Source organism: Aspergillus thermomutatus, assembly GCF_002237265.1.
Source record: "Aspergillus thermomutatus strain HMR AF 39 chromosome Unknown NODE_185, whole genome shotgun sequence".
Taxonomy (NCBI): Eukaryota; Fungi; Ascomycota; class Eurotiomycetes; order Eurotiales; family Aspergillaceae; genus Aspergillus; species Aspergillus thermomutatus.
The window spans coordinates 1-12,640 of record NW_020798234.1 but is presented as its reverse complement, the minus strand read 5'-3'; the positions used below and the strand labels follow the sequence as shown (position 1 = coordinate 12,640).

Below are 12,640 nucleotides of genomic sequence, written 5' to 3'. Positions count from 1 at the left end.
CCCTTAGATTATAAGTTTTACACTTTACCTTCCTTGCATTTTGCCCCGCATTCTTTTCAAAAATGGAAGAGGTATTAGCCAGACATCGCAAGGAGCAGAAGGATCTTCAGGCGCGCATCACACAGAAGAAGAAATCAGCTACAAAGAAGACACGTCGAGGGATAAACGAAGAATGCGAGAGGCTGCAGCGCGAGCTTTCCGATCGTCAACAAGCTGAAATTGCAGCGTTCAACGGCGAACCCGTCCAGCCAGTTGATGGCTTCGAGGACCTTAGTCTTCGCGAGCCCGATGTTGAAGATGGAAGTACAGGAGAGAAACCCACAGCGGATGATACACAAGGCACAGACAACCTCCCCGAGTCTTCAACGCCGGACTCGACTGCGGCATCCCCACCTGCCTCCGCCCCGCGTACGAAGAAACCGAATCGACAGAAGGCTCGTCTGGCACGTCGGGCAGCGGAACAGGCGGCTCAGTCGGCGCTTGCCGCAGAAGAGGCCGCAAACCAGGTCGACCATCGTGGAAACGAAAAGGAGGTGATGGAGGCTGTTTACAAACGGCTTGGCTTGAAAGAGGTGGAAATCAACCCAGATGGGCACTGTTTGTACTCTGCTATTGCCAATCAGTTGGATGAATCAGGGCTTGGGCTCAGGCCTGATCCACAAAGGATAGTCATTCAGCCCCAGACACAGTCTCGGATTGATACGGTTGCTTCACCCAGACATGATGGCTACAGAGCGGTTCGAGCAGTGGCAGCGGATTTCATCGTCGAGCACAAAGATGACTTCGAGCCCTTTATGGAGGAGCCGTTGGATTCGTATACCCGGAAGATCAAGCTTACAGCGGAGTGGGGTGGACAGCTGGAGCTGCAGGCAATCGCTCGGGCGTATGGAGTGAACATTAATGTGATTCAAGGCGATGGCAGGATAGAGAAGATCGAAGCCGGCGATATGGATGGGATTGATGAGGAGGAAAGAAATAAGCGGGTCATTTGGTTGGCATACTACCGGCATACGTACGGGCTTGGCGAGCATTATAATGCACTTACGAAACAATCATAGAGCAGTCATTCTCAAAGGAGAAACCTGTGCCTTGATATCTGGTTCTCGAATCTGCTAATTGCTCATGCATCTCGTGATCGTTGTTGGGGTGCCGAATCATGCCACAAGAATAAAAGGATTGATGAGCTAGTTCCGGCGGCGCCATATCGATACTCGGTCTTGAACCTCTCCCTCCTCATTCTTCCCGACCTCGTGCGTCCGAGCTGGTTGCCAATATGCCACACGCTCAAGCCCCTGTGTGCTTGGCGCTTTTGATGGGTCAATGCTACATTGACGATTTGCATCATATGGGATCTCTTCCCCAGGGTGGCTCAGGTGTGCCATATAAGCCTCGGACGTAGAGCCCCATGGAGGGCCCTGCAGTGATGGATCCTTGTGCCTTGGAAATTCAAGGCAAATGAGATGCCCAGGCGGCGAATCTGCCAGAAGCTGGGTGTGCCTGAGCGCCCATTGTGGGCGCATTGACGGGTTCAGGGCGCAAAAGAACTATCGGCACAGCAGTTTAGCGAGAGAAGCACAGTACGACAATATAGAAGCCAATTGACTCTGCTCCTGACACAGAAAATAGAAACCAGGCCGGATGCATTGGGCAAAGGTCTTCCGAGATCCACATACCGTGTAGTCGTAGATTAAATCGAAAGAATTCCGAGTCAAGTGCAGTTTCTCCAACCAAGCATCCTCGAAGAAGTCACCCTGCACGAAGGTGATTTTGCCTTGACCAATCTCCGCGTCCCGTATGGGATACTTGTCCCCATTCATTGCCTGTTCCTCCTTACACACCTCAACGGCAGTGGCGCTATATTCCAGACCGTAGGCATCATACCCGAAACTGGCCAGGAGAAGCACATCGACACCTCTTCCGCACCCTGGAACTAATGCCTTCTTCCGGTACGTGTTGCCCTGCGCATCTTGGGCAATGGGGCTTCCGATGATCGAGCGCTTTTCGATCAGGGTATCCTCCAATGCTGGGTTGGGAAATCCTCTGTCCCAGGGGAGACGGTCACCCTCACTCTTATTCCAGAGCTCAGCCCATCCTTGGACGTAATCCTTGTCCTTGTATGTGGCCAGGAATTCCGGGATGCTGGGAGGGAGCTTGGGGCCGTTCGACATGATGGTTCAATGAGATAAGACGAAGCCGATAGCGATTTGTGAATCTAGCACGTCCGCGAATCAAGTCTCGAAGTTCATATATAGTAGGAGGCGGGGAATGGTTTCGGGGAACCGGTTCGGTCAGTCTACCCAAATTGAAGCTTCCCCAGGATTTCAATCGCCGATCTCTCGGATCTCTCTCATAATGACTAATGATTCATAAGCGAGGTTCGTCAGAAAGAATACAATCAATCATATTGCTCCTGTAAGAGAATATCATCATGCTTTACAGAATTGTGGTAAGGGAAGAACTTGGCCGAATGTTTTTGTAGCATGTTAGGTCGAGCAGCAAATGAGACCAGTGATCAGAGATAATCCTAGGCATCTCGAGAGCACTCCGTTATATCTGATTGATGCTAAAAATCAAATCATCTAAACGTGCATCGGATACATATCACTGGAATTACACCCTGGAACATACAGAAACTAGTTATATTTCGAAGCTTTTGTGAGACACTTGGATGCACTGCTACAAGATCCTCCTAATGACTTTGCAAGTCTAATTTTCGCAGAGAAGATTTGTGATAGATTCACATTCATTGACTCAGACTGTGGAGCAGTCGAGTTCAATCATTTTATGCTACAGGAATCGCCATTCCATCTCCTCTGGGGTCACTTCCAGCACTGTAGACCAATTGTCCATCGTCGTAATGACAGCGAATGATCTGTCCGCGACCAAACATTCCCCTCTGCCACCCGGTCAGAACCTTGACTTGGTGTCCAAGCTGCTTGAGACCTTCAATCGCTTCTTCACTGATACCCTCCTCGATATAGACTTTCTGATTGCCAGGCTCAGAGTCAGCCGCGATACAGATCCGTGGAGCATCCAGCGCTGCTTGAGGATGATAGTTGAATGCAAGCATGTTGAGAAGGACCTGGACATGGCCCTGCGGCTGCATGAAACCACCCATGACACCGTAAACAGAGTGAAGAGAGCCATCTGAGCAGTTGGTGATCAGCGCAGGAATGATTGTATGGTATGGTCGCTTTCGTGGAGCCAAAGCATTAGGATGAGCCGGGTCTAGAGAGAAGTTGGCGCCGCGGTTCTGTAGCGTAAAGCCACAACCTTTGGGGATGATACCACTACCGAATCCAGCATAGTTACTGTTGATGAAGGAAATACCGTTGCCCTCTTTATCAGTCACAGCGAAGTAGACGGTATCGCAGTGATTGTGAGCTGGACTACCGTGATCAATGATGTCTGCTGCTTTCTTCGGGTTGAACAGCTTCGCGCGTTCAGCCAGGTACTCCCTCGAGACCAGCTCTTTCGAGGGTACCTTTTCCACATCTGGATCTGTGACCCACCATGAAGCATCGGCGAAAGCAATGCGAAGACTTTCGATAACAGCGTGAAGGTACTCTGTCGAGTTGTGCTGATCCTCGGTAAATACAGGAATCTTTCCCGTACGTTCGAGTTCCTCAAGAATACCCAGGGCCATGAGAGCAACGATGCCTTGGCCGTTGGGTGGGTGCTCCCATAATTCCACCCCTTGGTTTGCTTCATCGTCTGTTCCAGCGGTCTGTTTTTTGACAATATCTTGGCCCGTGAATTTGAGTGAGATAGCTTCAGTATTCTGTGTTCCGGTTTCAGCATGATACTTGAGATCATCCAGGGTCATATAGCCACCCAGGTCCTGAACGACCTTGACCAGCTCTTCTGCAACTTCGCCTTCATAGAACCCCTTCTTACCCTCCACAGCAAGCTTTCGGAAGGTCTTCGCCAATGTTGGGTTCTTCATGATTTCACCAGGAAGAGGGCTTCTAACACCATCTTTGGCTTTTGGATCAGGCTTGAGCATCTCCCGAAAATTTGGAGATGCATTTCGTAGCAGATCCTCACTCTCACGCCACTTGCATAGCAGTCAGAACGGCATATTATACCACCAATGCTGGACAAACGAAAAAGGATAAACTTACAAAGTAGGAGGACAATTCTGACACCGCGAATCCTTGCTCACCCAATTCAATTGCTGGCATCAGAATCTGCTCCAAGGACAGATTGCCACTCCCATATCTCTCTACTGTGTCTACCCATCCAGCAGCTGCGCCGGGGGTAGTCACCGATAGGACGCTGGTCATTGGGATGCTCTTCTTCTCATCGGCACCGATGTTCAAATCCTTCCTGATCTTCTCGAGCGTCGCGTTGGCGGGATATCGGCCAGAACCGTTGAGTGAATGGACTTTTTTTGACTTTGCATCATAGAAGAGACAGAACATGTCTCCACCAATCCCTGTTGATGAAGGCTCGGTGATATTCAATGCGGCGGCTATTGTTGAAACAAGTCAAATCTGGTCATCGTCGCTCATTGCAATCAGCACTTACCCACTGCTACAGCAGCGTCCTGGTGAAACATCATAGTCAGTGGAGCTGCTACCCGAAGAAATGTCTGATTCCACACATACCGCAGCATTTCCTCCTTCATTCAGGATTTTATGGCCCGCAGCGGCCGCCAAAGGTTGCGTACAAGACACAATGCCTTTTGTACTGTGGACGGTGCTTCTTCTGCTGGCAAACGGGACAAAGTCGGGGTTCAGTCTGGAATAAATAGCGTGGGAGTTGAGAGGCATCTTGAAGAGAAACGACAAGGGCAAACGAAGAGTAAGTAGGCCGTGAGCTTGAGCAAGGAGAAGATGGTGGTTGAACAATGAGGGGTGGACGACTCTTAAGTAGGACAACAGATGAGGACTACCATAGGGATCTACTACTATCGGGATGCTCCGCTCCTTTGCGCCGTCCGCTTAAGTACGATCATAACCTTATCACCAGCTTGTCATTATTTGGGAGGCTGAATTCAGGAACACCTTTTTGACATTGGCAGAAGAAAGAAACGCAACGTTTATTGAGATGTGCCATGCTTAGAGTATCTTCCTGTCAGCATCAATACCCTCCACTGCCGGCATCAAGTGCCTCGATTTGGCTTGTTCTCGACGAAGCGTTGGACATCTTCCCGAGGAAAAAGAGGAAGATGGAGAAGTTGGGGTCACCTTCCTCTTCGGGAATGAGGGGTAGCTGTACTGCTTCTGGTTTAGTGCGGGAGAGATTCGCGTGACTTTTCCGATAAGACGAAGGGGCACTGGCGTCATATCATAACCACCTCTCGCTGAGACGCTGATGCTCTGGATAACCCAGCAGTATTGTCATAAAGATAGAATCTCAAGTGTGTACAAAACCTCAAACAGACCTTCGTCACGCTTAAGGTCTTCCGTTCACCTTCGGCTTCTCCATCCCCGAAACGAACCACTGCTCTGGACCCGTCGCCCCGCGCCGACAACGGAGGGATCATCCTCATCCGCATCATTCTACTGTATATTCTGCACGGATGGCTGCTATACAAAAGTGATGGCCTTTCCTCATTAACTGTGTGGTAGCTGTCTATATTGAATTTGATCTTTCAATGGTTCTTCTGCTCCAGACTGAGTCTGCCAACTGTGGGGCTGCCTCGAGCCGAGCGCGTCCTCTTTCTCGCCTCTGTTTGATGGCATAATGGTGGTGTTTGTTGACCATGACCACGATGTCTTCAACAGGCATCGCTTCCTTGGAGCCCACGATGACACATATCAGGCGTACCTTTTGCCCGATAAGCCTGCGCTGTCGAAGTTGAAGGGTATCAGCTCTGATCCGTCAAATCTTCCTGAAAATGATCATCCTGCTGATTCAATGCACGGTCGTACAAAACATGACGGCTCTCATGAGATACTGAATCGAAATGGGTTTTCAGCTGCTTTGAGTTGCTATCCGTATGCCATGCTGACCGATCAGTTTCTGCCAACATCTCTTGGGTGCTGACTGAGGCTTCAGAATTGTCAAGGAAATTGCCCGACAAGTCGATCTCAATACCCTGTATGCCCTCTCCCGAACCTGCCGTCAGTTCTATGCCAATCTAGCACCATATCGCCATCAGCTGGTGAAGCAGACCCTTCGTTGTGAGAACGAGTATATTGAAACTTTGTCGGACCTCTTGGATGGCAGTGCGGCTATTCCTGACAGCGTGAAATCTGTGCTCCGACTTGTGAGTCAAGGAACCCGGACTTCCGGCAGACTGGTCAGGGGTAAGGTTGGTAGATGTGCTCGGGATATGGTAGCGGAGTGTCGGAGATGCTCCAGGATCGTATGCAGGGTATGACTGAGTCGAGCATGTGCCAGTGATAAGCCTACTAATGGCATCCGCAGAATTGCGCCATCAAATCCCCTACCAGAAATATGCTCAAAAATCGCGTTCGTCGTCTATGTACCACCTGCCAAACGGCACCCTTGGCGGCCCATCTGACCTGGAATACTTCCAGTACAACTACTTCTGAAACCCAGGTGTCGCCAGACCTTTCCGTTTTCACAGCATCAGCTTTTATACATTCACCATGCTCGTGCGAAGATATGGTATGGCTTTGTTATCCATGCGGACAAACCCTACGCAGTGGTGACACTACTTACCGCCGTGTGTGGACTTGGCGCACTCGGTATAGCACATATCTTGGGGGTCTAGGCACTGGGATTGGTGAGGGATGTCAAGGGGTGAAATGTGGTCGGGAAGAGGACTGTTTAGCTGCTCAGGAGATTGAGCTGGAGGTGGAATGTGAGGCAGACGAGTCGTCACCCCCAGGAAGTCCGCACAACCATAACCACGGCAATGCACGCGGACACGGTCACCTCAGTCCTCACGATGAGCTTCTCCGGCACCAGTCATCAGAAAGACATAACAGTCGTGATGAAGAAAAACCAGGGTACTTCAGGCAGGAAATCATTGGGATAGGCGGACGAGTCAAGCAAAAAGCGAAGAAGCGTGTCACTGTCGGAGCTTGTGTTGTGGAGTATGAGGATGAACGTGATACCGGTCAATATCTAAGTCGAGAAGAGCAGGGATTGAATAGGAGCTGGTGCGGTTGGTGCTGGAGGATTATTCCATCCAAGGATGACCTAGCCACCCGCTCTATACTCTGACATAGCAAGTCCTTGTGTATATTAGCCATGAAGTATATAGGGATAGTGTAGTATACGGCATTACAACATAGTGACTTTTATGCTATTGTAATATGCAAGTGAAGTTTTCGTCGCACACAGACACAATTATGACGAGGACCGAGCACTTGTTAAACATGTAAAATTCAGAGCTTGGTATTGATTGATCCGTACCTAGGTAGGACTTGATCACAGCTTATTCAAGCATATAACCAATAGCACAGCAAAAGCCAGTAGGCATAGCGAGGACAAGAAATCATCTATATCTCATGATTGGCCCTCGGCCTCTGATAATATCCATCTCCCAAATGCACACAGTATATTCGTTGACCATACAGATTCGTCCCATCAGACACGATGAATCTCGGACGACGCATGTCTCATCCTGCTCACTGGCTAAGGAATCCCACTTGTATGATACAGCACAGGCACCCTGCAGTGCAATGCCCCCGATTCGGCATCCTTTCGGTATCTCTGGGCTTTTCATAACATCCGCAGTCCGTCGTACAGCAGCCGCCCGAGCCGCGCAGAGATACCAGTTGGAGTCACTTCAAGTCAGGAATGCTCTTCGAGTTCAGAACAGCGGGGTTCGGTGGATTTTAACGGTGTTAGAAGTATCGAGAAGACGTGCTATTCAGACTGACCTTTGCAATCTCGCTTTCGTGCAAGATACCACTCGATCGTAGTCTCCAGAGAAGTGGTTTGGCTGATCTTTCCGGAGTCTCACTCCATATATCAACCTGGCCTTGTCTAGGCTGCCAAGGTTCGACAGGAGAAATGGCGTAATCATCAGGGCTTCATGTTGGTTTGGGCAGGAGTCCGCAGTCCACACTCTTTCAGAGATATCTTTGCAGCTGACGTTCTGGTCTCTGGAGCAGCTTGAGGTTGCCCTTTCTCACTACTGCAGGTCTAATCGGCCTCCATAAGCTAGCGGTAGAAATTGCTCTCAGCCCCATCTTTCAACGCGTGTAGCTCTAATAGCGTCGGTGCTCCAGCAACAACATTGTAGAAAAGTTAAGGAGAGAACGTGGTTAGGAATGACTGCGGTCCAGGAGTCACATCGTGCACGACCTTCATAGTCACGTAACGCCTCTCCCCACTAGGGCTTCCCATTTCTGTATCCTATCATCCTCTCGCTGGAAGCGGAGCAAAGCACCTATTACCATATACCCTGTGGATTTTGCGTTGATATAGAGCTTTCAGCGGTGAAGAAGAAACTAATTAAGGCAGTCAAAACTACCGTGCCTGTCTCGAGGCATAGGTGGACTCTTCTTACCAGCTGCCTGGAATAATTGCTCGACTAGCAACTCCATTCCGGGTTTATACTACTATGCTTATTTTCGTGCTTGGTTCTAAGCCAATTCTAATCAATCTTTCTACCGCTGCCTTCAATGTGAATGCTGGCTCAACTTCTTCAGTGCGGCTTCTCAGGGGCCGCTTTTATTGTTTTTCTAGCGTAAGCAGCCTCGGGTTCTCACATCATCAGTATTCAGAAACGGTTAGATCGTGAAAGGAACTCATGTGAGTGCTGATCTAGACAAAGTCAGAGGCGAGAGCTACTGACATCATCTTCAGACGGAGCTTTCTACGATCGATACAATTGCCATGGGGGAATATCATGGATCTGAGGGCTCGACGAGGACAATAGATGGAGACATGGGTCAAAAGCGAAGAGATTAAAGGACACACGCGTCGAGCTGGTCATCATCAGGACCGAGTATCAATTAGTAAACAGTTAAAGGAAGCGAGAAAGTCTATCTGCCAATGAAGCGATGAAATCAAATCAAACAGTGCGATGAATCCAAACGGTTCTATCGTGATGGCGTTTCTGTTCAGAGACACGTGAAAGCGGAGGAAAGCGGTAATTGTACAATACTTGGACATGATCGTATTGCTGCAGTAGTCTGTAAGTGAATCGTGGGTATATGCTCGTTAAGCAACATAAGGAAAGACATAAATGAAGTAAAAATAGAAGAACACCGCATAGTAACAGACCAAACGGGATGAGCACCTGAAGCCTGAATGTGGTGAGCTATACAAGACATGCGCCTGGCCATGAGCCTTTTATCAGAGGACGTGAGTTGAGGATAGGTGTTGGAGACATTGTCTGATGACACTGCTATGAAAGGTTTCTGGTTGCTGCCAGCCTTTTTTTCGTGAGATAGATGGTGAGCATGACGAGATTGCTTGCGATCAGGCGGCGCCTGCGGTGTTTATTCGGCGATAGACTCGGGTAAAATGGTATACCGACTATAGCGTCCAGGACTTCCAGGGCATAGTTTGAAAGGGTACGGCGGGTGGGAGGTGGTGGTCATCATAAGTGACATGGTGTGTGGGTGTCCATGTAGGAGAAGGATAATGACAGGCAATAGGCTGTCAACCAGTTAGCTTACAGACTGAGTAATACAGAGAGACATGAACAACATACTGGAGAGAGCAGACTTTCATTCAAAGTGATAGGAACCATTGAGGATAGATTGCCCTCGGCAGGATCCCAACACCGCAACGTGGAGTGCATAGAAACCGGCGAAGACGTCAGATCAGAGTCGACGATGCTACTTGGATACGAGTCGATCATTGTAGCTGGGGTAGATGAGAGTGAGCAACGGCTATGAGGCGGGAGAGAGAGCGTGGCGCCGTCCGAGGCGGGCGACGGGCATGTTTCCGGTGTTGCATAGAAACGAGTGTCCTCCACGGACTCAAAAACCTGGTGACCGCCATACATGGATACCTGAGGAGCTGAGTGCATGTCCATCGAGTTCCACATCAGAGAGCAGTCGCTCGCAAGGCTCGGGTGGATGGACGAGCCCACCAGGGCTTCAATGGACATTGAGCTTTGTGACTGTGTGGCAGCGAGATATGTGTTTATGGCTGGATCTATCGGCATGCACTTAGACACTTGAGGTGGTTCCGCAATAGTAGGAATGTGCCTTTCTCGCTCCCATTGCGATGTGCTCTCCATCTGTGCCTCGAGCTCACTGTGAGGTCGACTGTCAGCTGCGCCTCCAGAAGAGCCCCATCTCGATGATGAGACTTACTGTCTTGCCATGTGTCGCGTTAATAAGTCTGAACGATGGAACTCCTTTTTGCAGTTCTGATGGGTGCACCGGTATAAAGCTTCAGGCTTGTGGTTCAATTCATGACGTCTATAAGATGGTAAGTAATTATGTTGTGATACAATCGAAAGTCTATGCTACCTTCTATGTTCTGCTCTTGTAAACACCTGAAGACTTGTTAGCAGGTCCCTAACACGGTCAGATATCGGGGGACCAACCTTGTTGCAACCTGGGAATTCGCAAGCATGTACACGCTTGCCCTTCTTGGCTTTGCTGATACGATGCGTGGTAGGCGTGTAAGTGATAGGAAGAGGAATCTCTGCTGCTGCATTGCTCCGACGCATGATCACAGTGGTTTGTTTACTAGCAGCGGAGGACAATGATCTTTTAGAGGTAGAATGTTGTGGTTGAGAAGCGTTTAGTGCGGAAGATGTGCTTGAGGCGTGGATGGATGATGAGGAATGGACTGGCGATTGAGAGCAAGATATAGTTTCAGAGGTTGAAGAAGCACCTCTCAGCATGCCGCAGGTACCCAGGACAATATGTGGGGGAGGTAGGCTGTGATGTAAGTTATTATTGTCGTTCTCAGCTAGCAGCGATAAGATTGGTCGATGGCGAGGAGGGTGAGATCAGATACTATAGAGAAAAAAGCCTCGCATGCAAGTGACAGAGATGCAGCAGAGGGAAGAAAAAGAAAAGAGGCAATATGAAACTGACGGAATGGTGGCAAACGTCTGGGGAGACTGAGGGGATGGAGGTGAGAATGAGGGCGTTGATATAGATTGTCGAACCGTCGGAGTGGATATGCGAGGTACCAAGTCAGCCTACTCCAGAAGATCTTCCTCACACCCCAGCCAACAATTGGATGGTTTGATGTGAAGATGATAGTGAAGAATCTAGAGAAAAAACCTGAAACAATGGTATTATTGATGATGATTATTTTTGGTCAAACATAGAAACAAGTCATGTAAGTAAGCGAGAGGTGCAGGTTTGATGATCAATCTGCAGGGTGATCATACAAGCATGGCTATGTGCCTACTAGCTAGGTATACCTTGGATGACTCGGTAAAATTGTTATACATATTGGCAAGTTCTGCGGCTGCAGACTTAGTGTGAAACTAGAATAAAAATACTCCAGAGCACCTAGCTAAGACGGTCTTAGTTACTTTGGAATTCCAACTTGACTGCGGACTGAAATCAGTGAAGCATCCAAAGTTCAAACCTCTCCAAAGTTTAATAAATGAGATTAAAATGGTGGACCAGATTGCGGAGGTTACATTACACGGGAGATACAGGAAAGTCAAAATTCCCCCTGAAATTCAGTTGAAAATACTGGCTGGATATACCTGAAAATACCACCCCAATTTCAGCCAATCCATTGGATGATTAGTCTGGGTCATCCATAAGCAGACCACCAACATCCATGACCAGAAAGGGCTCGGATTAGCTCATGCGGCTGAGGCGCATTCACAAAACATGGTGCATAAGTAACGATTTGGAATATTTTTACCCTCGAGTCAACAACGTGTACAGCCAGGATTAACCACGTCCCAAATATACTTCAACGGTTTTTGGTTAGGCTGATTCTTATGCGCAAGGAAGAAGCTACCTACCTAGACTCTAGATCTTCAATCCCAAGCCACAACTTTAGAGTGTCGTACTGTGTGAGGGACCAAAAGGATGTAGGATTGTCTGATACTACGTCGTAGACAGAGCTTTACTATTTACCCACTTCGCTTCAAACACTTTCTTTTCATTTGAAAATGCTCTTCCAACACTGAGGGTAGGGTACTTCCATCACTATGAGGGAGTAACGAACGGAGTATACGTCCAACAGTCATGATGACGAGACAATTTCTGACGGTCAAGGGTGTCCTCTGTACGTAAAGTAGAAGCCATCCCGGACCAGCAGCATGAAAAGCAATAGAAAAGGGTAATAATAGCAGTCCATAGGACGAGGTTGAAAAGTGTTGGTTGAACAGTGCCTCTGATTGGCTGATTCGTAAATACTTCCATCTTAGCTGCTTTTCCCCACGGAATGTGTGCTAATTATACCACATTCTTCTACCTTACCTTTCTTGAGTAGTAGGTAGTGTAAATTGCTGCTCTGCAGGGATATTTGCTTTTGTTCTTTTCCTTTTTTTTTTTTTTTTTTCTCGGGCTAGTTCGGCACCGCTGACACCTTGTAACAAAGGCATTCAGGCTTCTCTCAGGCTTTTTTTCCCAGATATGGAGACTCTCCATCTGTCCCACTCTCGAGAGTTCAGCGAAATGAACCATCGACAAATATTGTGATGATTGAATTATTACGGACTCTTTCGCTAAACACCAGCCAAGAACCAGAGTGGAACCAGCCCGGGCGGCTCATTTGGCTTCTGACCTGTCTTTTATACACATTCCCGAGCCCCCCGAACTAAGGCTAA

At 48.6% G+C, this 12,640-nt stretch overlaps 5 protein-coding genes across 5 annotated transcripts; 2 read left to right on the top strand and 3 right to left on the bottom strand.

Annotated features, from left to right (window-relative positions):
• Positions 1–62: 62 nt before the first annotated feature.
• CDV56_101934 (deubiquitinase OTU2) lies at positions 63–1,058 on the top strand (the record flags this gene model as incomplete). The annotated part of the gene is made up of 1 exon (XM_026755553.1): positions 63–1,058. One exon carries the CDS (start codon positions 63–65, stop codon positions 1,056–1,058), a length of 996 nt encoding a protein of 331 aa, XP_026612169.1.
• Positions 1,059–1,184: 126 nt separating this feature from the next.
• CDV56_101766 (putative thiol methyltransferase) lies at positions 1,185–2,168 on the bottom strand (the record flags this gene model as incomplete). Its single annotated transcript, XM_026755385.1, has 2 exons — positions 1,185–1,544; positions 1,674–2,168. 2 exons carry the CDS (start codon positions 2,166–2,168, stop codon positions 1,185–1,187), a joined length of 855 nt encoding a protein of 284 aa, XP_026612168.1.
• Positions 2,169–2,782: 614 nt separating this feature from the next.
• On the bottom strand, positions 2,783–4,775 carry CDV56_101397 (gamma-glutamyltransferase family protein; the record flags this gene model as incomplete). The annotated part of the gene is made up of 4 exons (XM_026755016.1): positions 2,783–4,057; positions 4,125–4,474; positions 4,531–4,549; positions 4,611–4,775. The coding sequence occupies 4 exons, from the start codon at positions 4,773–4,775 to the stop codon at positions 2,783–2,785; spliced, it is 1,809 nt and encodes a 602-aa protein (XP_026612167.1).
• A 916-nt stretch (positions 4,776–5,691) lies between these two features.
• On the top strand, positions 5,692–6,506 carry CDV56_101133 (uncharacterized protein; the record flags this gene model as incomplete). The annotated part of the gene is made up of 4 exons (XM_026754752.1): positions 5,692–5,945; positions 6,007–6,217; positions 6,271–6,325; positions 6,379–6,506. 4 exons carry the CDS (start codon positions 5,692–5,694, stop codon positions 6,504–6,506), a joined length of 648 nt encoding a protein of 215 aa, XP_026612166.1.
• A 2,905-nt stretch (positions 6,507–9,411) lies between these two features.
• CDV56_100501 (uncharacterized protein) lies at positions 9,412–10,561 on the bottom strand (the record flags this gene model as incomplete). The annotated part of the gene is made up of 5 exons (XM_026754120.1): positions 9,412–9,534; positions 9,590–10,139; positions 10,200–10,307; positions 10,359–10,384; positions 10,436–10,561. The coding sequence occupies 5 exons, from the start codon at positions 10,559–10,561 to the stop codon at positions 9,412–9,414; spliced, it is 933 nt and encodes a 310-aa protein (XP_026612165.1).
• Positions 10,562–12,640: the final 2,079 nt, after the last annotated feature.